At 54.8% G+C, this 25,357-nt stretch overlaps 1 protein-coding gene across 6 annotated transcripts in view; it reads right to left on the bottom strand.

The window, feature by feature from the left end:
• Positions 1-540: 540 nt before the first annotated feature.
• Positions 541-25,357, bottom strand: part of STARD8 (StAR related lipid transfer domain containing 8) — a 70,687-nt gene continuing 45,870 nt past the window's right edge. For 3 of the 6 annotated variants that reach the window (XM_007183523.2, XM_007183524.2, XM_007183521.2), the window contains 13 exons: positions 13,880-13,951; positions 11,594-11,675; positions 10,561-10,624; positions 7,928-9,318; positions 7,059-7,232; positions 5,911-6,070; positions 5,234-5,432; positions 4,619-4,829; positions 4,237-4,351; positions 3,730-3,954; positions 2,513-2,730; positions 2,236-2,412; positions 541-2,089 (listed from right to left, as the gene is read on the bottom strand). In XM_007183523.2, the coding sequence (XP_007183585.2) occupies positions 1,972-2,089; positions 2,236-2,412; positions 2,513-2,730; positions 3,730-3,954; positions 4,237-4,351; positions 4,619-4,829; positions 5,234-5,432; positions 5,911-6,070; positions 7,059-7,232; positions 7,928-9,318; positions 10,561-10,624; positions 11,594-11,675; positions 13,880-13,951 (3,206 nt within the window). In that variant the 3' untranslated portion in view covers positions 541-1,971. Of the gene's footprint in view, positions 2,090-2,235; positions 2,413-2,512; positions 2,731-3,729; positions 3,955-4,236; positions 4,352-4,618; positions 4,830-5,233; positions 5,433-5,910; positions 6,071-7,058; positions 7,233-7,927; positions 9,319-10,560; positions 10,625-11,593; positions 11,676-13,879; positions 13,952-18,472; positions 18,616-25,357 lie in introns of all 6 variants that reach the window. The other 3 variants (XM_057538764.1, XM_007183519.2, XM_007183522.2) reach the window with 2 other exon arrangements.

Genomic DNA, 25,357 nt, shown 5'->3' with positions numbered 1-25,357 from the left:
GATTTTATGGCTACAGCAATGTGGCAAAGAAAGCAGGAAGTCTATATGAGGGGCCTCTCTTTGCCGGCCACTGGAGCCAGACCAGGGGCTGCCTTGAGGCACTGAGACCTGTATCAGGCTGGCTTATGGGTAGAACAGGGTCCCCAAGCCTCTTGAGACTGGGTCTCCATTCTTCATCCTTCAGCTTGAGCCATGTGCAGCAGGGGAAGAAAGGACAGCATAGCGAAGGCATCCCTCCATAGGGCTATCGTCAGGATGCGTGAGGTCGTGTTGGGGGCTGCTCAGATAGGGGACCTGGTCAGGTCAGGGAATAGGGTTTGCGGCTTCTGCCCAAGCTCTGGCTTCTCGGAATCCTGCCTCTCCCAGCCCCAATCATCTCCTGAAGAGAAAGGCTGAGGCCCTTCCCCATTTCTCCTGCGGCCTCCCCCGAGTCCTACGTTGGTAACACTCACAACCTCTGACCCTAACACCGAAACTGCATTGTAATTTGCCCTCTGTCCCTGGCCCATCGTCTCAGCAAAGACAACCACACAGACAGAGTGCATCTGTAGGAATGCTTTATTGTTCCACTAGGGGGGGATCACATGGACCATGCTCTCCACCTCCCCTGTCTCATCTTAAATGCCCTTCCCGCCGAGGCTTTCCAGACCCCTGCCCCCACCCAACAGATTATGGTACACTCATGATAGAATACGTGTGTGTGTGTGTGTGTGTGTGTGTGTGCGTGCGTGTGTGTATATATAGATGTGTGTGTGTGTGTATATATATGTATCTATATATACACAAATACATTTTTTATATTCTGACTGTACAGTATTTACAGGTACAAATAAAATAGATAGGTTTAAACATTACAACTGACTGGCTGGAACCCATCCCACTCCAGTTTATTCAGCCAAAAATAATAATAAAGCACCAGCTGGCGTTTGGCATTTGACTTTGCACGTGAACCAAGATGGTTGGTGGGTGGGATAGGTCAGGTTTGGATCAAGCCCCAGCAGGCTGAGATGACATTATGCCCTTCCATCTGACTGGCTGGCTGCTTGAACCAGGGGCCAGGTCTCTGCTGGAGGAAGGGACTGTCATATCAGCCTGCTACCACAGGCAGGAAGAGCAGGAAAGGCGATGCGGACACAGATAGTGTCTCCTCACCACCATCTGCTTTTGCTCAGCCCGTGTGGTGGGAGCGAGGCTGTTTACCCTCTAGACATGGCAGTGCGTGGCCAATGGCTACACAGGACCCCAGGCAGTGGCAGATAAAGTATGGGGCCCGAGTCAGGGGAGATTGGTTCATTGGTCTCTTGAGATCTGAGAAAGGAAGGTTCCCCCCACTCTCACATCCCAAGCTATCCCAAATCGTCATGTCACCTACTGGGACCCATCAGTGCCCCCTCTTTAAATCAGCCTCATAAAAATCAGCATCATATTTACACAAATCAAACAGCTCATGGTGGCTGGGGCTGCCCTGTGCTCTGCCCCTGTGCCCATCCACTCCAGTCCAAATTCTCTGCAAAAACCAGTTTAGGACCAATGTTGGGCCCAAAGGCACTACCAGAACGTCCTGTCCACACTCAAAGGGACCCTAGCACCGAACAGGATGGCTTGGCCTCTCAGAATGGCAGAGAGCTAGGCGCACACACTACTCTCTGCCTCCTCACCCCGCAGGCGGAGGAGCTGGGAAGGCTTCAGACTGACTGGTGGCTCCTTGGACTTGAAGGGCAGTAGCCGTCTTCCTGCTCCAAAAATGACTCCTCTCTCTCGGGAGGGCAGAACACAGGTTTGCGGGTGGAGGTGGAGTGGAGACAGGACACTGAAATTCGCTTTTCCTTCCCTGTACATGTGGAGGAGCTTCAGGAAGTGAGGGCGACCGCGTGGCCTTGCCTCTACCCTTGGAAGCAGCATCCATCCGGGGGCTGCTCTGCTCCCGTTCCCCCTCACTGCGTTGGTGCCACTCTGGGGCCAGGCCAAGGCTCACAACTTTGTCTCAGGGCCAGCTGCCTGCAGGGTCGGGAAGGAGTCCCGGATCTTTGCCACCTCCATGGCACACAGGTGCCCGAAGACTTTGTTGTACCAGTCAGGAGAACGGCCCCTGGGGAAGTAGAAGCAGGAAGGCATGAGCCGTGGGCTCTTCCCTGGAGCCCTTGCCAGGGACAAGGAAGACAGGACTTGCTCCCCAGGATCAGGGGCACGGGGTAGAGGTTGGGGGGGGGGCGCAGGGCGGAGGTGGCCTGGTACCTGAGGTCAGCGCGGCAGATGTGAGTGAGCCGGGAGCGGCCCAGGCCGCAAGGTTCCATGAGGTACTGGGAGGTGAGCATGAGGGCCCGCACCCCCGACTCTGGCACGGGTTGCTCAGGATCCAGGGACTGAGAGACGAGGAGGCAGCCCCCACGGGGCAGGTCAGAGCGCCACATCCTGTGGGGAAGGGACACGCACATTCAGCTTCGTGGCGCCGGTTCCCACCCCACCTCCCCAGTGCCCCGAGTACAGCAGGGTGACAGCTCAAGCGCCTCACCGGAGCACCACAAAGTCGCGGCAGGGATGGGGTGCCATGCTGTCGGTGACGTAGTGGTACAGCTCCACACCCGGCATCAGGGCTTCCAACACCTGGGCCCGCAGAAGGTCCTCATCCCAGAGGGCCCTCTCCCGCAGGACACGCTGTAGCACCACGGCCGGGGGGGCAGCCACTTCTGCGGATGCCTTCCACACACACAGCGGGTGCCCGTCTGGTGCCTGCGAGCCACAGGAGTGGGGATGGGGGAAGCTGTCAGGGCTGGAGAACCCCCAATCCACCCCTGGGCCCCGGCCTGCCCTCACTCCAGCCCCCAGCAAGGGAAGGCGGCAGGACTGCTCCGCTAACCCCAGCCAGAGCCAGACAGGCCAGCCCTGTGCTCCCTGTCCTCTTTCTCCTTTCCAGATTTCTCTCCTCCGCCTGCGCAAGAGCACAGAGAGATGACAGGACACACATTCTCTGAGGCCTACTAGGCTCTACCAAGCAATGGGCACAGTGCTTGGAATTTCCGGAACTGAATATGGTGGTCATCCTCAAGGAACTCACCATCTAGTGTGGGAAGCGGAACACGTGCGTGGCAACAAAAGCTGCCACTTCCTGAGCCTTTTGCATGTGCCAGGCCCTGTGCAAGCTTCTCACCCTGACCCTGTAAGGAAGCTTTTACTATGACCGGTTTATCCATGGCAAACCTTGGGCTTGCAGTCTTACTTATAATCAGAATCCGAGAAAGAACATGGCTAGTGCCCAGAGAAGGACAGAGAGAAGTCACCTCCAGCCTGGGGCACGACTGGAGGCTCTGAATGGAGGAGGGGCATATCAAGCTGGGGCTGAAAGTGGCTGCGGAAATATAATGCTTGGGGCAGGTCCTTCCAGGCAGGAGGACAGCGACAGCAGGGGCAGAAGCACAAAGGTGGAAATGTGAGGAGCTCAGCGTGACTGCAGTGCAGGTAGGGATGGCAGGTGAGGCTCTAAAAGTAATGACATGTCTGGAGTGGGCTTTTGGGAAGATAATTCCGGTAGGTGCTCCCTGAGAGACAGCCCTAGTCTCATTTGCTTCTCACTTCCTTAAGGTCCTTGCTCTGCTGGCTGACATTCTCCAAGTATCAGGCGGAAGCACAGCGAGACAGGCGGGGGCAGCTCCTTCCTTGAGGATCCCTGCACACAGCCTGCACTCTGCCCTCTCCCGGCCCCATGGCCACCCTGGGCAGTGTGGTCCTCACCTTCTTGCAAGCCAGCTCCGTGTGCTGGGGCCCTGGCACACTCATCCAGCCCTTGAAGCGCTCAGCGGCATCGCGCAGCAGCTCCTGGATGCTCTCTTCCATGTAGAGGCTCAGGCTCATGCCAGAAGCTCGGGCCTGCCGCAGCTCAGCCAGCGCTGGGCCCGGAGGGCTGAGCTCAGCTGCGCTGTAGGAGCCACACAGTTGTAGCACCATGTCCTGGGGCACCTGGGAGAGCACACACACACCAGGCTGGGGGCCATGGGAAGCAGCAGCGTCAGGGACCCCCAGTCCCAGAGCCCACGGGGTCTGCCAGGTTCATTTTAAGGGAGCGGAGAGACCTGGCTACTGCGGTGTGGTAGATGAAAAACTTTGTAGGGGAAGAGCAGAAAGTAGGAGATTGAAGCATATGTGTCAAGATGTGCCCTATCCCTGACTTGGGGCGCAAAGGTCAGGCATGTTGGTTCCGCCGGGTCTGGGAAGTAGGCACCACGGCCTACAGTGACTCACCTGGAAAAGTTTCTTGCAGTCACTGATCATGTGTGACAGGCCCTGGGTGGCAGCCATGTTCTCACTCAAGTCCCTAGGGCCTGGCCGGCCAACCAGGCTGCGTTTGCTCTTGATCCTGGAGGGAAGGGCCAGGAAGAGAGGATGGCACGAGGGCACAAGACAAGCTCCCCAGAAGCCTGTTTGCCAGTCCTGAACACAAAACAACCTGCTGCCCTTTTGAAGACCCTGCTTCACAGCATCCAACCAGCCCAGGGCCCCTGAGGAGTCAGGCTGACCCCTTGTGGTGATGCCTGGGAACTGCAGCGCCAATCATCCAGGGCCCAAAAGCCAATGGGGGCCAAACCCTTCCTGCTTGGCCCTGCCATGCCTTGCCCTGTTTCACCTGGGGGAAGGGTTATCCTTCTTGGAGACGTTGAGGTGGAAGATGGAAGGTGCCAGGCACACAGCCAGGTTACCAGCTGTCATCTGGTTTTCCTCAGCAGAGGCAATGTCGCTTAGGAAATAGAGCAGGGTCTGTAGCACCTCTCGGTTCTCATCGGGGAGCAGCAAGGTGGCGGCTTGCGCGGCTGCCAACCATTGATCCTTGGGGAGGACTGTGAGGAAGGCAGACAGAAGGGCTTCCTTATTCCCCAAGAGCCTCTGGCAGCAAGCTTCCTGCTTCCAGGAATGCAGAAGGCACAGTGGTCCCAAGGGGAAGTTGGTGAGGGGGAAGGTGGACTCTGGGAGGTCTCTGGGTGCTAGATCAAGCCCGGCTGTAATGTGAAGCATGAGCTCGGGGAAGTCCCTGCCATTCCTCAGGGCCTCAGTCCATATAATGGGTTTGGGGAATAGAATGTGGTCTCTCTCTAAGGACCTTTCCAACTCGGCATAGTAAATCTTCCACTGAGCTCATGGGCGCAGCTACACTTGCCTGCACAAGGTTTATCTTCCACAAGCCCTAGGATTCAGGGAGGCCGAGAACCTGGCAGGTTACTGAGGATAGGTGCAGGCGACTCACGCTGGTAGATCTGTAGGAAAGTGGGAGTGAGCTTGCTGGTGAAGATTGGCTCAGGCAGGTCCCGGAAATACTGCTTCAGCAGGTCAGCCACATCATAGGCAGACTGGCCCTCATAGCAGACGTTGTCGGGGGAGGTCTCATTCATTTGACGCAGGTTCTGGATCCTGGACTTCACCCCGGACTTGCGGAAGATGCCCACCTGGCCCATGCAGGGGAGGGAGAGAGGGAGACATGCAGGGGTGGGAGGGAGACTGTGAGGCCAGCCCTAGACCGGGTGTTTTAGGAGTGTAGGCCACCCCAGAGACATCCAAGCCTGGCAAGCTTCCTGCTGGGCAGGGTAGGAGAGAAATGGCAAAACCAAAGAGAAGAGTTTTTATAGCCTTGGGACCAAGGAGAAAGATGGCTTTAGTGGAGATGAGTAGGAAAACAAGGACCTCGGCTAAGGCGGGCCCCTGGAAGGTGGGGGCTAATGCGCCTGGGCCAGAAAAAAGCTGGCACGGCGCCGGGCAGAAGGGAGCTTTGAGTCCATCCTTGTTGGGCCTTCCTGAGGATAGGAAAAGTCTCTGGTGGGCCAGCCCAACCCAGGGGGAAGGCCACAGCAGCTCCCCTCCCTAATCCCTCAGCCTTGGACTTCCTTCCCATCACCATCTCTCTTTGTGCTCCCCAGAAGGCCTCACCTGGTCCAGGCACTGGCTACGCAGGTAGCGCATGGCTTGCTGAATGCTCTGGGGTAGTGGCTGGCCTGTGCGCTGCACATGGATGAGGGGCGGCACCCCAAACACATGCTGACCCCGGTAGTCCGGTGTCTTGTTCCTCTTCATGAACTTGGGCACTGACCTGTTTGGGGGACAGACGAAAGATCAGGAACAAGGATGGGGTAGGCCCAGACACAGCTTGGAGACTCTGTCTGCAGTCTTGGGGGACTCAGGTGTGGGTGAGCAGGGTAAGAAACATGCCATCTCCCCAGAGTCAACATTCATCGAGCACCTGCTCTGGGCCCAGTCCTAGGGAGTCCCAGAGGAACACAGGGAGCTCTCAGTCTGGTCAAGGAGATGACTGCATTAACAGGCAGTGACAATACATGTGGCCAGAAGTGGGCCAAGAACTTAGGGGAGGACCCACGAGGGAGGGGAATTGTATGTACCTAGCGGGTCAGGGAAGGCTTCAGAGAGAAGGTGGAAATTCAGCTGGCTCTTAAGGGATGGGTAGCCCTTGTCCCAGAGGATAAATGGGAAAAAGACATCCCAGGCAGAGAGAACAGCATGGGCAAAGGCAAAGAGGCAGGAACAGGAGCATGGCGCATTCAGAGAAGGGCGACTAGTCTGCTGGCCTGTATGGTGGTGTCGCTTGGGTATGGCAGACTACAGAGCCTGACAGATGACGCGGGGTTGGAACGTGAAAGGATCATGATGGGAAGGAAACTGGACCGTATTCTTTGGCAATGGGGAGCCACAGGAGGGTATTTGTTAGGAGAGTGACCACCAAAGATGCGTGTTAGGACAATCTCCCTGGTGGCAGCATGGAAATTGGGATGGAGGAGGTATAGCTGGGGGGCCTGGGGTCCCGACCCCCACCCCACCCCTCCTCATTCGTGGCACACACTCATGTGAATCCTATGTGCATCCCTCACAGACATACATTTGCCACCCAGAGCCACGCTGACCTCTCCAGCCTCCTGACACATCCCACCACTCCATTGGCCTAGGGGCTCCACCTGCCTGCACCCACCTTCTGAGGGTGACCCTCCCAGGGCCCTGGAGTGGGGGCAGAGAGGGATCCAGGACTTGGATGAGCAGCTGGGCGCCCACCATGGCCCAGGACTCACCAGACCCAGCCCTGTTTGTGGGGGACGGTGTACTTCTCCATGAAGGCGGTGAGCCGCAGCAGTGAGCCCTTGTGCAAGAGGTGGATCTGGCTGGCAAACTGCCGGTTGATCTCCAGCGACTCCGAATTGAGGCTGGGCCGGTGGGAGTTCTGGAAGCTGTGCCAACGGAGCTTCCTGGTGAGGGGTGAGGGGGTAGAGAAGGCCAGAGGAGCAGGTTTCAGTCAACCTTAGTAACATTGTGTTCTTCTGGTCTTTTTATTTTTCCCCAAAAGAAAAAATATACAAGGAGAAGGGACCACTGTCAGCATTGATGCTGGGCCCCAGGGTGGAGAAAGCTTAGTCTTGGTTTCCAGGGCTGCACAGAGGCCAGATGCTGTCAGGAAGGGTGGCACAGAGCTCAGGCCCATCTAGTGCCAGCAAACAGTATCAGTCCCCCTTCCCTTCAAGACTGCAGTGGAGGGGCTGCTCTGAGAAACCCAGAATAGCGAAGCTGGGGATCAGAGACCATCTCCTGTGATGCCCTTGATTTACACATGGGGCAACTGAGACCCAAGAGGAGCCACAGTTTGCGCAAGGCCATAGAAGAGGCAGGTCCTGAACCTCACATCCCAGATTCCTGAGTCCCATTACTCTTTCTATTTCTCTTCTGGGACTGGCTGCCAGCTGGCAATCACTCAGCCCCTAAGAACTTGCCCCTGCGCCTTGTGATGAAGAAACTGGCTTGGGGGTGGGGGTGAGGAGGGAGAGAGGAAGGGAAGAGAGAAAGGGGGTAGGGGGAGAGATGAAGGGAGGGAGGGGACAGGGAGATGGGGGAAAGAGAGAGAGAGGGACAACAGAAGCCCTGCCCCACCCCTACCCTGAACTCCCACCTGCAGGGTCTGGTAAGTGAGGCCCCAACACCTGAATCTCGTCGTTCACGGGGTGCTGATGCCTGGAGTCCAGCCGGGGACCCTGTGGCCTCGGTCTCGTTTGTGGAGTTCCCGCTACTGTCCAGCTCACTGGAGGAGGCCACAGTGTCAGAAATGGAGCGTCCTTCTTCCACAGACAGACTGGAGGCAGAGGTGGGTTCCCCGCCTGAATTTGCCTCCTGCTCATGATCCTGGGCCAAGCCGGGAGCCCCGGCCTCTGCCAGTGCCAGGAGCTCAGCCTCAGCTGGGGCCTGAGCCTGAGCCGGGACTCCTGGCTGGACATCCGCCTGGCCCAGGGCTAAGGACTCCCTGAGGGCTGGAGCCTCTTCCTGGGCCTGAGCCTCATCGGTCTGGCCTTCCACTCCACCGGTGGCTATTTCTACCGATGAGGCGGCTTCCTCCTCTTCTTCCTCTTCCTTATCTCCAGGCCCCAGGTCTGGGTACATGGCCTGAGACCAGAGCTCCACCCGCTGCTGCAGCCCCCACACGTGCTGGAGGATGTCATCCAGGTGCGTGTAGCTGTCCCCACGCTCCTCCTGCTCTTCAGCCTCGGCACCAGCCAGGACAGGCTCAGCTGGGTACAGCTCAGGCATGTTGTCATAGGTGCTGGCGTGGCTGCCCGCGGAGCCACAGGAGCCCCGGCGCCCTTCATAGCCCCAGCAGCTACCTGGCTGCCGATCTGCCAGGTGGTGTCCATCCTCAGGGCACAGGCTCTCAATGGACAGGGAGCGAGGGAACGTGCCTGGTTTGTGGTCCCTGGGCACGTGCACCAGGCAGTCACCCCAGTGTGCCCGCCGAGGATGCTGGAATGTGGCCACAGGCCAGGCCTCCCAGGCCCTCTGAGTCTCAGTGCCACCGCCACTGGCTGAGGTGGCCGCCCGGTTCTTGGCCCTGTAGAGGAAGCCACGGCGACTTCGGAAAGAGGCGGCTTTGGTGGCCTTCTCCGAGGTGGCTGAGCTGCGCTCTGGCTCTGCTTGCCGGCTGCCACCCTTTTCCTTCCGCCTCAGAGACTCAAGGTGCTTGAGGAAGCTCCGGGAACGGTGCTTCTTGGCTTTGTCCTGTGGAGTCTCCCGGTTCTGAGTGGGGCTGAGGAAGGGCCGGCCACTTGGGCTGGGAGCACAGCCTAGCAAGGGCAGGTCCACTGGCCCGGGTGGTAGGCTCACAGTGATGGCTGGCAGGGAGATGGCACTAAGCTCAGTGAGGACGCTCTCACAGCTGGAGGTCACTGGTAAGCCAGGGCTTGGTGGGGCCAGCAGGTCAGAGGAGCCCACGTGAGACCAGCGCTTACTTTCTCGCTGGAAGGCCCAGTGGTTGCTGATGGTACAATGCTCTTCCTCCTCTGAGTCTTCATTCTGGGAAGGGCACCACAGGGTGGGGTCAGAGGTGTCCAGCCCACAAGCCCTTGCTTGGGCTCCACTCTCTGCCTCCAAACTCTTGGGGGACTTTGGGGCAAAGGGCCCTGCTCTCTGGCTGAGAACACGCCCTAGGAAGGGGAACTGGCTCTGGGATTGCCAGAAGAAGCTAGGAGTCATGGAGGAAGCCCAGATGGAGGGTAGTGGTCATCTGATCAATCAAATTCCTCCCCATTTTACAGACAGGGAAACCCAAACAAGTGAGAAGCCACTTGCCCAAGGTCATACAATGTCTGCAGCAAGTCAGTGACAGAGCCAGAGCTAGAATCCAAGCATCTTGACCTCCTGTTCTCAGCAGCCTCCCAGTGAGTCTCTAGGCTATAGTCTTAGATTAGAATCCCAGAATGGCAGAGCTAGAAAGGATATTTTAGATTTTCTAGTTTTCTAATTTGCAAAGTGGGGAAACTGAGGACCAGAGAGGGGAAGAGGCTTGTCCAAGGTCACTGAAAAGTCAGTGCAAAGCTGGGACCAGCCGCCAGGTGTCTCCTGCTTCCCGGGCCAGTGCTCTGGCAACTTGGAGATGGCAGGACTCTGGTAGAAAAAGCTCCAGAGAAAAGCCACAAAGCCTGACCCCAGGGAAGGATGGGTTCATCCGGTCCACATTCCAGGGCTACACGCAGACCAAGAGCCCTCTCCGTTTCTACAATCCCAGATTGGCCGAGTCAGAAAGGCCTTTGGAGGCTATTAATGCCACCCCCAATTCACTGCAGAGATGGAGAAAATGAGGCTCAGTGGGGTAAGACCTTGTGGGGTGAGGTTAGGGATCTTGACTTCTAAGACCATATAGGCCATGATTTTCCATCACATTATTCTGTCTTTGCCCCCTAGTCAAGGAATTTTTGCCATCACAGAGCAGGCAGTGTAAGCAGATGGATTTCCCTGAGGGACAGCCATCACTAGGTCAAGTTATTAGTAAATCCAGGAGGGAGGGGTGGGCTGAGGGGGGTGGGTAAGGCTGCGGGCCAGGGTACTTGTTCTCACACCCCAACTTTGAGACCAGGCTCACCAAAACCCAGCAGCCTCATACAGCCCCCTACACCCCACTCCCAGGCTGGAGCAAGGCACCGCTCCAGACAGCCCAGACTCACAGGACACTGGAGCTAGTTTCATAAGTGGTTTTTGTTTGACCTGGGTTCCCCATGGTACCACAAGACCACAGAGCCTACCCTTGTCCTAACTCACCTGCTTGCATTGAAAATGAACCTCCAGTTTCATCGAGGCACAACTGTTCAAGGTCATCAGCCTCCTGCAAGGAAACAAAGCAGGGTTCACTCAAGGGTCCCAAGCCCCAGAGCCTGCAGGGCATAGCCTGCCAAGACACTCCCAAGATGCCACCCACTGCTTTGCGTGCCCAAGACATCAAAACTTCTCACAAGTCCCCGTGTTCATGAAGGTTTCAGTGCCAGACATGATGCTGTGGAGATTATGGGCTCTGCCCTCTGGGAACATATAGATGTGGAAAAACCCACTACAGAGATGGGACATGTTCAAAAACAGAGTAGGCAGAAGGCACAGCAGGCACACAGAGGGTGGGACAAGGAACTTCCATGAAGGCAGGGGAATGCAGTCAGGGAAGACTTGCTGGAGAACAGAAATAGGATTCAGAGGGACAGAGAAACAGGGACTCCTATACCAGACTTCGATCAGAGCCTGTGACAATGTAGAGAGGGAAACGGTCAGTAAACAGACCAGTGTGTGTGTGAGGGGAGGACTGAGGCTGATAAGGTCAGTCAAAGCCAGGTTGCAAAAGGCCTCAGGTGTCATGCTAAAAAAGCTTTGCACTTCTCCCTGCAGACAGCGAGACATTTGAAGCAGAGGAGCACCCACTGGGAAGCTGACTCTGGTGGCTCTAGGGAGGCTGGATCAGAGCAAGGAGGGGAATGCAGAGCCGGAAGGCAGGAAGGCCAGTTAGGAGGATGAATCCAAGAAGTCGTGGTTTGGCCTCAAACAAGTAGAGAGGGGACAAATCAGAGGAATGTTTGGAGGCTCTAACTGAAGGGAAAAAAGAATCAAGGCTGGACCTTGGCTTTCTAGTGCCTGGGTGGGTGAGGATGTCACAGACACAGTAGACAGAGTGAACAGCGTGACTGCAGCAGATGAGCTTTGTTAATAGGCAGGCTCCTCCTCTGTCAGAGGGGACAAGGATTGCTTTTTCCCATGAGGAAGCCCCAAGCCAGGCCCTTGACCTCCCAGGCCTGGCCCTTAGCACCCCTACCTGCACAAGGCCCCCAAAGAGTCCTCGTCCAGAAAACCGTGGTCCTTCTTCACAGAGCCAATATCCACAGGAAACGAACCTTCTGTATGGCAGAGAAAAGCCAAGATGAGTCGAGGGTGGCAGGTTAGAAACTCAGTGCCAGCGACCCTTGAGCGAGAAGAAGGGGGCCCAGGAAGCGGGGAGGCAGGCAGGTGAGAGCTGAGCAGGAGAAAGGCTGCAGCGAAGGAGGGGCCCAGGGAGCTCATGGCTGGCCGTTGGGGGAAGGTCAAGGAAAGGATAGTAGAGTCAAGCTGGATAAAAGGACCCATCAGTCAGTTTTGGCAGGTCCATGGGGGACAGCAGGCTCGAGGCCCTGGGTGGCTGCCCAGAGCCCATCTGGGCTCCTCCAGTCCCCTCTGCATCTTGGGCTGCTCAGACAGGGAACCTCTTCCCTGACCCAAGGTGAACCGGGGAGACCAGGGAGAGAGCAAGGACAGCATGCAGCCAAACAACACCTCGCTTCCCCTACTGCTCAGAGCAACGGCACCCACTCCCTGGGGTCTGGGAAGAGGATAGGAAAGAGGAAGGAGTGGGGGAAGAGGAAAGAGCATCCCCCAAATCCCACACCTCTCTGCCTTACTGATAAAACAAGCCCATGGACTCATTTACTACTATTAATTGAGCATCGACTTAGTGCCAGGCACTGGGGACACAACAGTGAATGAGACTAAAATGATCCAAGCCTACATGGAGTTTACATTGTCACAGGGGCAACAGACAGTGAACAATATGTGAGAGAAACAAACTATGCAGTTATAAATGCTAGCAAAGACATGAGCCAGGGTGACGGGATAAAGAGAGGCCTTGCTAAGGTGGTGACTTCTGAGCTGAGCCCTGAAGAGCGAGAAGGGGCCAGCCGTGCAAAGAGCCTGGGAGAAAGTCCCAGGCAGGACCGAAACTAAGGCTCCAAGGAGGGCTAGAGCCTGGTGTGAGCAAGTGGTAGAAAGCAGCCCAGACAGTAGTGAGCAAAGCAGAGAGAAGTATGTGGAAGCTGGGTGATGCAGTCTCGTTGGCGGGAACAAAGTGCTGACGCTCACTTCATTCTGGGTGTGCTATGAAGCCAGCGGAGGAGTAACACAGAGCAGAGTAACCGAGTAATGTAGGCAGGCCTGCACTCCCAGGGTCCCTCCAGCTGCTGTGCATTCAGAGTAGAGGACGGAGCACAGAAAGGAGGCTGCAGCACTAGGCCAGGCGAGCGGGTCACACCGATGTGGCAGTGAAGGTGGTAGGAAGTGGATGGATTCAAGATATATTCTGGAGGGAGAAGGGACTTGCTGGAGGGTTAGATAGGTGGACAAAGGAAAAGAGGAACGGAGGATGATGCCTGGATGTGGGGCTTAAGTGGTGGCGGTGCCATCAGGCGGTGACATCTGAGACGTCTGTCAGACAGCTAAGCAGAGATACTGAATTCGGAGTCGAAGAGATGAATCTGGAGCTTGGGGCTGAGGTCTGGACACAGAGGCACTGGGGAGTCATCAGAATATACATGGTACTTGGACAAGGATCTCCTGGGAGAGAAATGTCGAGCGAGAAGAGGGGCCAGGACGGAGCCCTGGGACACCCGAACAACTAGGAGCAGTTAGAGGAAGCCGAGTCAGCTAAGGAGACTGAGAGCGGCAGCCAGAGAGACAGCCGGGAGAAGAGGGCATTCTAGGAGCTGGAGTGGCCAACTGTGCTGAATGCTATTGAGAGACTAAGTCAGGACTGAGAAGCCACCGCTGAATTTGACCACATGGAGATCCCTAGTGAGCTTGACAAGGGCTGTTTTGTTGGCGAGGTAGGGATGAAGCCAGGGTACAGTGGGGGTGTGGGAAGAAGAGGGGAACTGGAAACAGCAAGTATGAACAACTCTAGAGAAAAACAGAAAAATGAAGGAAAGCAAAGAAATAAGGCCATGCGGAGGGAAGGTGAAAGCAGGGCTGCCAGGGTGCACCCTCCATGTTGCATCTATATAAATAGCGTTCTCAGAAACAGTACAAAGCAGATGTGGTGGTACAAAGCAGCGGCCCGGCTTGAGACACGGTACTTTAACACATGGGTGACTGCAGAGCTTGTGAGAGCTGATGAGCATGCAGGAGAGAGGCCAGCATGGTGTAGGAGAGAGGTTGTAACTACGGGAGCAGGGCCAGGGTACGCAGCTTCTTGTGTGGTTGAAGAAAAGATCTGAGGGACCCCATTTTCCAGCTGAAAAATGGAGGGATAAGGCAAGTTTGGGGTGGGGGAGGCGGAGCCATTGAGTGGCCTTACCTTCAAAAAGCTGAGCATACTGAGGGAATCCTGTCGCTCGGAGCCACCTGCATGCTTTTTTGGCCTCAGCTTCTAAAACAGATGAGGGGGAGAGAGACAGAGAAAGGAGATTAGGGGGTGCTGGCGCCAAGCCACCCTGGTGTGCGCCCCTGCACCTCCAGTAGGGAGGTACCTATAGCTCTGGTGACCTAGCAATGACAACAAAAGCACAAAGGGGCTGGCACATTCACTCCATGTCACAGCTACGATTTCCCCTCTGTTCCCCAAACCCTACTCCCGGGATGTGCTGGGACACCGCTCTTATGCTTCATTACCTGCCTGTCCCAATCCCCCTCCCACTCTCCCACCCCTGCCCAAGAACAGGACCACCAGCAGCAGCAACTCCCAGGAACATCTGGGGTCAAGGAATACTGCCAGGGGAAGAAACCATTGCTGTGTCTTCACCTCCCACCACCCCCGGGGAGCTACCCCCTTCCATGACCCAGGCAGACCATCCTAGTACAGCTAGGGATACACAATGTTCAACAGCTATTATTCTCTCCTATCATCATACCTAACATTCCCCAGCACTCTGATAAGCCAATCTCATTTAACACACACCATAAGCTGTGCAGATTTTAATATGCCCATTTTACACATCTCCAAACAGGCTCAGAAAGGAAGGGCTCATCTACAAGTCTCGCACTTGACAAAGTACAGTGCAGGGGCCGGAGACCAAGCTCAGTCTGACTCCTGCTCAGGGTTCCGACCTCTTCTAACATGGCAGCTTCACCAGTGCGCTCCCTCCCCCACCATTCACCAAGTCCCAGCCCTCCCTCCCCACAGGGCCTCCCAGGACTGTTCCGGCACTCTCCCGTGGCTTGGCCTCTCTGTGGCACAACTCAATGCTGCTTGCCAAGCTGACAGTGCTGGCCTATGGGAGTCTTGGAGGGCAACGGCTGGGATAGCCTCCCACCTCTGCTCTGAGAGTGCCTGGCACAGGGTGGGGCACCCCTGCCAGCCTCAGTGGAGACTTGCAGTTGGACTGAAGCCACAAAGGAGGTCCTCCTGGCCATGGTAGGCTGAGTACCTGCAGCAGAGCCCTGGGACTGCCCAGTTCCCTACCCAGGTGGTACCAGGAAGCAGTGGGGCTGGGAACATGGGACGTGGCATTGTGGTTGGGGGCACAGAGAGGCTGCTGGCTCAGCAGAGCTTCTCTGCCCACGGAGTCCTGCCCCCAACATTTCTTCTACTTCCTTAGTGCCTGTGACCAGGAGACTCCAAGGAGACTGGTGGGATTTCTCCAAGACAGGAAGAGCTCTCTCCCCAGTGCTCTCTCACAAGGAAATCCAAGATGAGATTCTGGCAGCCAGGAATCATAAGTTAAAGGACAAGAAGGCATTTCAGAGATGCTAGGTGGGTAGACAAGGGAGGGAACAGCGCGGGAAGGTGGAAGTCGGTCAGAAGAAACAACAGGCTCCTCAAGGGTCGCACACTAATGAGGATTCGATGGGGAGAAGAGAAGGCTCTGAAGCTTCTGGAGCCCCTGAGGGCTTTGGGGGCAAACGGGTGGGGCGGGGATGAACACTTGTGCATTTCTGAAAGCATGTGCATTGGTCGCTGCTGTCCCAGCATCTGTCTCTGCATGTAACTGTAGCCAAGTTTGCTCATGTCCACGATCCACATAGATCAGCATGGGACCATGAACCTGTGCACACTCCCCCACAGGCCCCTCGGTCTGTGCACGCACCTGCACCTGCATCTGTGTACACATGCGTGTGTTTTATGTCACTACAACCTTCTAACCTATGATAGGAATCTAGGAATCACCAGGCCCTCTGAGAGGTACTGGAAAGTGTTTGTTCCCACAGAGCCCAGCTAGCAATACCTCAGCCCCTCTGGCAGGGGGCAATGCAAGCCCAGGAAATGATCCAGGTCTCTAGGCCGGTGATGATCTCGGAATGTGGTAAAAGTAGCTCAAAGGGACTTCACCCAGCCCAGGCAGCATTTGAGGGACATGGCTTTGCTGCTAGGACAGTTGAGCCGGCTGCCACAGCCACTTCCCTGTCTCCTGCTCCTACCATGCCCCCGGGAAAAGGCCCATCCCTGTCCTCAGAGCCCCTCCAGGCAACCAGCTCTGCTTTCCTGTCATTAGGACAAAGGGGAGGTGCCAAAGGAAGGACCAGGTCCGAGTTTCCAGAAAGGCAGACACAGAAGGAGACAGTGACCTCTAAAGGGCCACAGGTCTAGAATGGCCACCCAAGGCAGGGAAGCCAGTCCCCAGGAACAGGTCTGCATGTCAAGAACACACCCTTGAAGACCACTGCAGCCCTCGGTCACTCATGGCTAGAGGCAGAACAAGGAGGACGAGGGGGAGGAGAGAGGCATCTGACTGCCCTTCCTGAGCCTGGAGGTGGCGGAAGAGTGCAGTGATGAAGTCCTGATCTTACACATCTGTGCCTCCTGCCTGAGTCACAAGTCCCGTGGGAGAGGGGCAGGCTGCCCACTCCCCTAATGCTCGGCAGCGGCCCTGGCCAGGGTTGGTGGGAAGGGGACCAGCTCACTCAGGTGGGCGCCAAGTTTTTTCATTGCTATGTAGAGGCCTCTAGCCCCTGCTATTCAAAGCGTGATCCCTGGACCACCAGCACGGGCATCACCTGGGAGCTTGTTAGAAAGGCAGAATCCCAGACCTACTGAATCAGAATCTACACTTAACTAGGTCCTCAGATGACCTGCATGCACATTAAAGTTTGAGAAGCGCTGGCATAAATCACCTAGCTCAGGGCTTTTCACCCTTGGATGCACGTTAGAGTCAGCTAGGAAGCTTTGTAAAAATACCAATCCCCTGGGGCCCCGTCCCCGGAGGCCCGTTTAATTGATCTGTGCTGAGACTCTCCAAATCAGTATTTTGTAAAAGCTACAGTATGGACTGGAAAGGGCCCAAGGGACTTTACCAAGTCACAGAGTTAAGTGTCACAACTGAGACTACGACCCTGATCGTTTAATTCCATGCCCAGCGTTCTTTCCACTGCATTATGGCACCTTCCTTCACATGCCAGATAAACAAAGGGCTTAGACTCAAAGGAACCAACTCCAGGCCCCCAAACTTTTTTCTGCCCCTTCTGGTCTAGTGGAGTTGCAAGTCTGAGTTCCAATCCTGGTTAGTCACTAGCTCTCTGACTAGCCAGTCACTAGCTCTCTGACTTTGGGCAAGTTGTTTAACCTCTCTATGACTCAGTATTCTCCTCTGTAAAATGAGAATAATAGAATCCACTTCTAATAGCTACTGAGACCATTAAATAAAATACCGGAGAGAAAAAGCACCTGGCACATTGTACCAAGCATTCAACAGAGAGCTCCTTCCCCACACTGACTGAAGGGTCCCAAGGAAAAAGAGAAAATGGGAGAAAGAGACTCAGCTAGTGTTCTCTTCTGGGTCTGGAAAGTGGCTGCATCTATATCTCTGTCAGAATTGGAGCCAGATGGCTCAAGGAAGTGAGATTAAGAGGCAGAAGTTTCAAAGAGGCCACAATAGCTCCAAAAGACAAAGGAGCCAAGGAGTTAGAAGCAGGGCTCCGAATGAATCCCCAGCAGCCCTCCCTGGCAGGAATCTGGAGAATGTAGTGGGTTATTACCCAACAGGATGTCAGGGACATTGGCTCCTGACAATACACCACCTCGTGGAAGGCTGAGAGGCCCTGAGGCTCCCTCCCAGATGGAGCAGTCAAGGACGTAGGTCTTGGTGATTAAGGGCTGAGCTAAGGTGCTTTGCTTTGTCCCTCCCGCCCACCCAGCCTGCCCAGGCCGGGGCCAGGAGTGACCACCTACGCCCAGGAGAGTCAATCCACCTGGGGCTGGGGCCCAGGCAGCCCAGACTGAGGATTGCCTTATGTGCCTGGCGGAAAGAGTGACACTGGGCAGGCTGAGGCGAGTGATGGAGGAATGTCTGTGGCCCCTGGTCCTGCCTCTGTGTCCAGATGTGCAGATTCCAGCAGTTTCAACCACTATGTTCTGCAGGCCATGTGCTGGCCAAGGCTAGGGTGATATGCCAGGACAGGTCAGGGACAGCACTCAGCTGGCACAAGCTGGATTCCACTGAGATTTAACCCCAGACTCTCTCCCTGGGGAGGAGCCCAACTGATCCCCTTAAGGGTTGGGGGAGACAACATACTAGAAATCAGGCCTCAAGGGCCACACCCACAGGTCTCCCAGAGGGAGTGACAAAGAAGGAATAGCCGAGCAGCAGCGGATTGTCTCGAGGGTCAATGACAATATCTACACCTACACTTCCACAGGCCACGTCCAGGGATCCTCTTAGCATGGCACATTTTTCTATGCAAAGATGGACAGAATGAGGAGAAATGCAGGGCTTCTGTTTTTGAGAAATGCTACATGAATGAGGGCAGAGTTTATGCACCCAGGAAAAGGGCAGCAATGTTTTCCACTGAGGAAATACAATAATGCTCAAAGATGATAACTGAGTTGGAGAAAAAGCTTTTTCCAATCACACTGACTCCCCCACTTGCTGCCTAAGTCATCTTAGGCAAGTTGCTTTACTCTCTAAGCTTTGGTTTCCAAATCTATAAAATGGGGACTAACAACTTGCCTGCCTACCTCTGAGGTTACTGTGTGCATCTGGTTGGCTTCTGTCTGGTTTTGAAAGCAGCTCTATGAAAGTTATCATCCGAGAGGGCTGTTTTGTTAAGACGACTTGAACTTTGTATTCACAGTCTTTAAAGTCCAGTTCAGATTGTGTCCTAGGTGTAAAGTGAGAAAGTAAGTGAGCTAGAAGGAGAATAAAAGGCAATCGGCAACAAAGCTGCCAGAGCTCAGGCCTCAGCCAGCCACTCTCTTCCCTCACCAATCCCCCCCCACTTCTCTTCACACCACTATTGGGGAACTCAAGCCCTTTACACCTTTTGGTCACTCAGTGGGCTGTGAGACAGCTGCTGCCCAGGGCCCGGTTCAGCCTGCTCCCTCCCAACTCAAAGTCCAGCTCAGGCCTAGGGACCAGGCAAGATACAGGGCCCAGGACAAGCAATGGGCAGATGTCACAGAGGCCCAGATCAAAGTGTCCTTGTTACTGCTGGAGCAGTCACCTCTCGACTCAGGCTACACATTATAATCTGGGGAGATTTAAAATGCAGTGCCTGGGCCCCAATTAAATCATGACCCATTAAATTAGACTCTTTAGGGATAGAGTTAGTTTTTATGTTTTTGAGAGCTCTCCAGGTGATTCGAAAGCACAGCCAGGATCAAGAACCGCTGCCCTAAACAGACATGACCAGCTAAAAAGCCACAGCATAGGTCTTTAGGAAGATTCTAGCTGGAGGCTATACTCAGGCCCGTTCTCATCACTGGCCTGTGTTCTCTCTGGGCCCAGTGAACAGTGATCTTACTTACTCCATGAGGCAGCTTTCAACAAATGTGTTGGTTTCCTTTTCCTTACTTAGTTGCCTATTTAGAAAGGTGTCTCCCCCGTGGCCCTCACCGCAGGATGGGTGTCTCCAGCGTGATCTCTCTCACCTTCAGTGAACCCAGAAGGTAGAGCCAGTGTTCAGAGGGGTAAAGAAAGACCTGGGAGGCAGCTGTCTATGTGACAACCCAAGTTCCGAAGGTGGGCTGTGTGAGGCCAAGCTGGTAGCCAAAGTAGGCAGAGGGGCTGCCTACCACTCCAGGTCCTGCTGCTGCACCTGGGAAATGCCAGGTTCTGGCAAACAGCTTCTCAGATCATTTCTCTTGGTTGATGCAAGTCTCAGTTCCTCTGCCCACCCCCACTCTTAGAGAGGGACCCCGCTTGAGGAGGAGATGTTGGCCTCCCAGCAGAGGGCTCATATCTCAGTTGGCCCCAAGTGCTCACGACCAGCTCCTTCCACCCTCCCATAAGGTTACACTAAGGGGCCTTGGCCACGAGAAGAGTGCCCACCCCGCCCCGAGGTGGTGCTTCATTTGAATTTGCACAAAGGGGTCCTCGAGTTTGGTAGTGACCCTGGCATAGGTGCTGCAACAGGTGACCACCTGGCTATGCCACCTCTCTCTCTGGGAGACTGAAGGAGAGGGGTCTTCACAAGGGCTGGTACTAAGAGCTGTCATGGATGCCACGACTGCCAAGCCTTCCCCTCCTGCCCTTGAAGTGGACATTCAGGGGGGTCTACCATGCACTGTCCGCTGGGAGGTCAGGTGCACCCATCATCTCTCCTGCTCCTGCTGCTCTTAGCTGGAATCACAACTTTAACTAGATTGTTCCAGGGAAGGGAGGGAGAGGGAGGAAGGGAGACTGAGACCAAAATAGCTCTCATCCCACATTCCAACCCTCGCAGGAGGGGAGCCACAGCAAGGGCTGCCGATGTCAAGCGGCCGAGCTAGACAGTGCTGGACACTGACCAGCCTCTGGCTTGTTAGGTCAGAACTCGGGGCCCCTGCTGCACCTGTTCGGATGCAATCCTTGGTCTCTCATCTGGAGCTACGGCAGGATGACAAGGCCCTGGGCCCATGTGAGCAGCACTTTTGGAGCCTCCCCATCACAAGTGGTGCACCACCGAGGCAAAGGGCCCAGGAGAATACAGTACCGTGGGACTGGGTGGCAACAAAATGAAGACATCGAATCTTCTTACTCGCCAGTAGCTGGTTCACACATGCGGCCCTCCCTCCTTAACACTCCATATCCATGCCATGTCCACAGGGCCACAGGGATTCTCAACCAGAGACAATTTTACCCTCCCCCCGGCCCCAGGAGACCTTTGGCAATGTCAGGGGACATTTTTGGTCATCACAACTGGGGGAGGACGCTGCTAGCATCTGCCGAGTAGAAGCCAGGGATGCTGCTAAACATCCCACAATAAAAGAAAGGCTGACTCCAGACCTGAGGTGTGAGACCAGGAGGGGCAGTTTCCTTCCACCTTACCTGGGGGCCTCAGGTACCTCCAGGCATCCCCAGCCCACCTTGGGGATGTCCTGAGGAGTGAGGTGAAGAATGGATACAGTGTTCACTGGAGGTCCCTTGTCTTTGGACACTGTGGACCCCTTGCAGGGTCAGCCAAGGGGAGGTGACAGTTCTCGTTTTTGGAGTTTTTATAAATATGGAAGTGACATAAGGAACCCTCCACTGTGTTCCCACACACACAAACACAAACTGTGGCCTGAGCTCTAGTATGCAGCTGTAAATGGAGGAAGGTCATGAGGGCCCTGTGGCTAACCCAGACCTCTGGCTTGCTGGGGCTGCTTGACAATTTGGGTCCAGGGTTGGCCCAGCCTGTGGTCTCCTAGGCAAGCACTTGATGTAGCAGAGCCAAAGCAGGCAGCTGACATTCCTGCTTGGCCCAGGGCTTCCTTGTGAAAGCGAAGGTCAAAGCTGTCACGTGCTCTGCTGCAGCGGCTCCATTAGCTTTCTTGCCCTCAGGGGATCCTGTCCCAGGTGCTCTGACAAGGTCATGGTGACAAGGAAAGACAGGTGTTTTAATAATCCACGTGCTACTCCATCACTTCCAGTCTGGAGCCTGGAGGCAAGAGATGCCAGCCTAACCGGTCTGGGGCAGATGGAACCGCTCTCCACCGTGGTATGGGTGGAAAGAATATTGGATTGAAGGTCAGGAGAACTACATTCTGGCCTTAGCTCCACTAGGAACTTGTCGGGTGACCTTGGGCAAGCCAGTACCTCTGTCTAAGTTGCAGTTTCCCCATCTTCTAATGGCCACTCACCAAAATCTAGACCCGGAACAGAAGTATGTGTAATTGGCAGTGGCTGGCTCGGTAGAGAGGGGAGCCTCTCCTGCACGATCTCTTCTGGGAGACTCAAGAGAGGACCCTCTGTAGGGACCAAGAACAAACCCATCTTTCCCTCCCAATCCAGCTCTCCTGATTTCCTGCCTCCAAAGGCACCAAACATCGAGGCTTAAACCTCCAGTCAGCCTGGTCTGTCCTCTCTCCACTCGTGTATTTAGCCACCAACTTCTATCAGTTTTTCCATCCAATGGTCACGGTTTCCCATGCCCAACCATGCCCTAGACTCTCATGCCTGGATTACTTCAGCCCTGTAAGTTCCCAGCCTCCAGGCTCTCCTTTCAACAGGTCGTCCTGCCAGCTTCTTCTCCCAAGAGCCCAGCTCTGACCTGGTCACTCTCCTACTCTGCAACCTAATGGGCTCCCCACTGCCCACTGCCCACTGCCCAGGGCAGATGTCAGACTGTTTTGCACCTCCACACTCTAGACCCAGCCTGGCTTGAAGCTGAAAATTCCTATTACTCATCAAGATGGAGGTCAAACACCACCTCCCATGAAGCCTTCGTTCCCTGACCTCTCACCAGCCCCCTACCACCCAATGGCTTAGTTAAATTAAGTGGCCCCCAGGGCATTTCCCGTACCTTCTTGGCAGCATATAACTCTGTCTCCCCCATTCAACTGGAGCTCCACCGCACTGGGGTCCTTTGGGTCTCAGTATCCCCACTGCTGTGTGGTATGGGCTACTGAATATTCTTGCAACACCTAGATAAGAAGTCCTGCTTCCCAACTCAACAGGGTGCAGACCTCTGAATGCACCCCCTCCTCTGGTATCCCCATAGTGAGGACACAGAACTGAGCACACACCTGCGACCCAGCAGACTGGCTGACTGGCAAGCCACCTTGCCCCAGGGCAGAAACCACATAGCCAGGAACCAAGACCCAGAGATGTGAGAAGGGAAAATGAACTCTGCCTGAGGGTGGCGGCATTCTGGCCTCAAGGAGCACTTAGTTCTCCCATCCCAAGCTCCCGTGAGGGCATCCAAGCTCACTTGAGAGAAAGGCTTTGTGCCATCTCCTGCTTCCCTTTCCTGGCCTGCAAAGTCTTGGCGCTCGCCCGTTTTGACCCTGGGCCACCACATCTACATCCCACCCCCACTTCCTAGTCCTACTTCCCTTTCCTTTTGCTGAGGCCAAATATAAACTCCCGTGCAGGAAATGCCTTGGAGGAGCCTGGCCCCACCCTGAGATCCAGAGAAAATTGTCTCTGACAGAAAGGAAATGGGCTTGAGAGAAGTAGCCTCCTCAGGTGGGGCCTGCTCTCCCTCTGGAAGCCAGCAGACACAAGCCCGCCCCCGAGCCCCGCAGCAGCCAAAGGGAGGGCCAGGACGAGGAGCACAAAGGAGAGGGTTGGGGCAGGGGTGATGACAGGCATGCTCAGGCCATGGTGGGGTGAAGGGAAGGAGAACCCAAAACAGTGGTCTAATGGCTGTGTTAAGACCTCGGAGCATAGAGGTTCTGGGGTACAGTGAGTGGGAAGAGTAACAGGCTAGCGATCTGAAGACTTGGCTTTTAGTCTTGGCTCTGCTACTTCTCAGCTGTGGCTGTGATCATTATTGATAACAGTATTTATGATACTAAATGTAATTATTAAGAATAATTCATAATAGACACTAATATTTACTGAGTACTTACTATGTGCCAGACCCTGGGCTAAGGACCTTACACCGATCGTACTGTATAAGACTTAACTTCTCTATGTCTCAGTCTCCTCATCTGTCAAATAGCGTTATGATCATAGTACCGACAATATGAGGTATTTGCAAGTATAAAATGAGATAATAATAATAACAGCCAAAGAGTACAAGTCATCATTATGTCCCAGGCATTACTTTAGGTACTTTTTAGATGATTTACGTTACTGAATCTTTACAACAGCCCTGTGAGGTGAATGCTCTGACAATATCTCTATTTGACCAATGAGAAAATTGAGGCCCACAGCTATCAGGTAATTTGCCCAAGATCAGCAGTGAAGAAGTGGTGGGCCAGGATGCACATCTAGGCAGTCTGGCTCCAGAGTCAGAGCCACTAAGTTAGAATCCTCCTCATTAAATAGGAGAAATCGCCTAGGCTACAGACACAAAAAACATATACCAGGGTTTTTGCAGTATGAACCCTTAACCTGAAGTAAGTTCAGAGTAGTGGAGAAAGCACCTAATCATCCCATATCTCTTTGGTCTCCACAACAGCCCTGTCCAAAGCAGGTCTGCCGCACAAATGGGAAAACTAAGGCTATGGAAAGGTCAAGTGGCTTCTACTGGACTACGGATGGAGCCAGGAGCCTGCCTAAATACCCACCGCCCTCCTGTTGATCTGTTCCCATGTCAGCCTCCCCAGGCTCTCCCCTCCAAATCCACTCCCCCTTGGTTGTGTACTTATTCAACCACTATTACCTGAGCACCTACTCCACACCAGGCCCTATGGTAGGCACCAAGGTCTGAAAACTGGACAAATGTTGAACTCTCCTGGAGTACTTGGCCAGAGCTGCTACCACGCCCATCCTTCTCAGGGAGGCAGAGGCTAAGATGGAATGTCCTCTGAAGCACCCCCTGGAGCTTGTTTGGAGGCAAGTAACAGAGAATGAGCTCGAAAGCAATGGAGCTGGCAACTGGTACAGCCTGAGGGAAGGACGCCTGCAGCACCCAAGAGCCCTGAGGTGGGAACATTGTGGGGAGGACTAGAGTTTCCAGACAAAAGCCCACCACATACATACCCAATTTTAGCACGGGCCACACCAGCTGGAGGGCTCACAGAAGTGAATCCAGACAGCCTCCCGCCTGCCCCTAACCTTCTAAATAATGCAACCTGGTTGTGGAGATAGCTCATTAAAATGTCTCTTCTCCCCTGATGCCACCCAGCAGCCTGCTCTCCACCCTCAGTGCTGGAAAGTGCTAACCAGGCAGGCCTGCTGCTGACATCGGAACAACCCCCAAATCCCTCCTGCACACACTCCCCCACCCCAGTGCAGCTCTGCTTTAGAGCATGGATACCCAGCCCTCAGTGTTTTCTCTCCATCTGTCCACCTCGGGGGTCCGGGAGCAGGCAAGGACCTGGGGACTGTCTGCACAGCAGTGACTGATTGCTGGTGGGTGCGGGGAGCAGTCAGGGGTAGAAGGGAGACCCAAGCTTCAGGTCTTGCCTCCCAGCCAGGCATCTGGGAAAGGGAAGGGGGAAGCATGACACAGTCACTAAGGGTGTGGGTGGTTGACTCAGACTGCCTGTGTCCTGATCCCAGCTCCATCATTCCCGAGCCACTGGAGTGACCTTGAGGAAGTTCTTCTTTTAACCTCTCCTTGCCTCGGTTTCTTCATACATAAAATGGGGGTGACGACAGCAGTACCTACTTTGCTGAATTGTCATGGGAGCTAAGTAAATTCAAATGTGCCAAAAATTGAGAAGAGTTCACTATTATTCTTGGTGTTATCATCATTACTACAGCCTCTTGCAGTGTCATAAATGCCACTAAGGAGGCCAGAGGAAGGGAACCCTGTAGGCGGGCATGGCCAGGAAGAGCTTTTCAGGAGGAGGTGGAATCTGAAGTGACAGAAAAGTCCAGACCTATGCCCAGGACGTGGCAGGTCTGCACACAGCATGTCCCCAGGTCAGTGAGAAACAGCAAAGTGACAAGGTGGCAGAAAGTACTACTAAACAACAATAACAGTGAGAGTACTGTTTATATTATTGGATTTAATATTCAGCAACCCATGAGGTAAGTACATATCT

Source organism: Balaenoptera acutorostrata, chromosome X, assembly GCF_949987535.1.
Source record: "Balaenoptera acutorostrata chromosome X, mBalAcu1.1, whole genome shotgun sequence".
Lineage (NCBI taxonomy): Eukaryota > Metazoa > Chordata > Mammalia > Artiodactyla > Balaenopteridae > Balaenoptera > Balaenoptera acutorostrata.
This window is presented reverse-complemented; position numbering and strand designations above follow the sequence as displayed.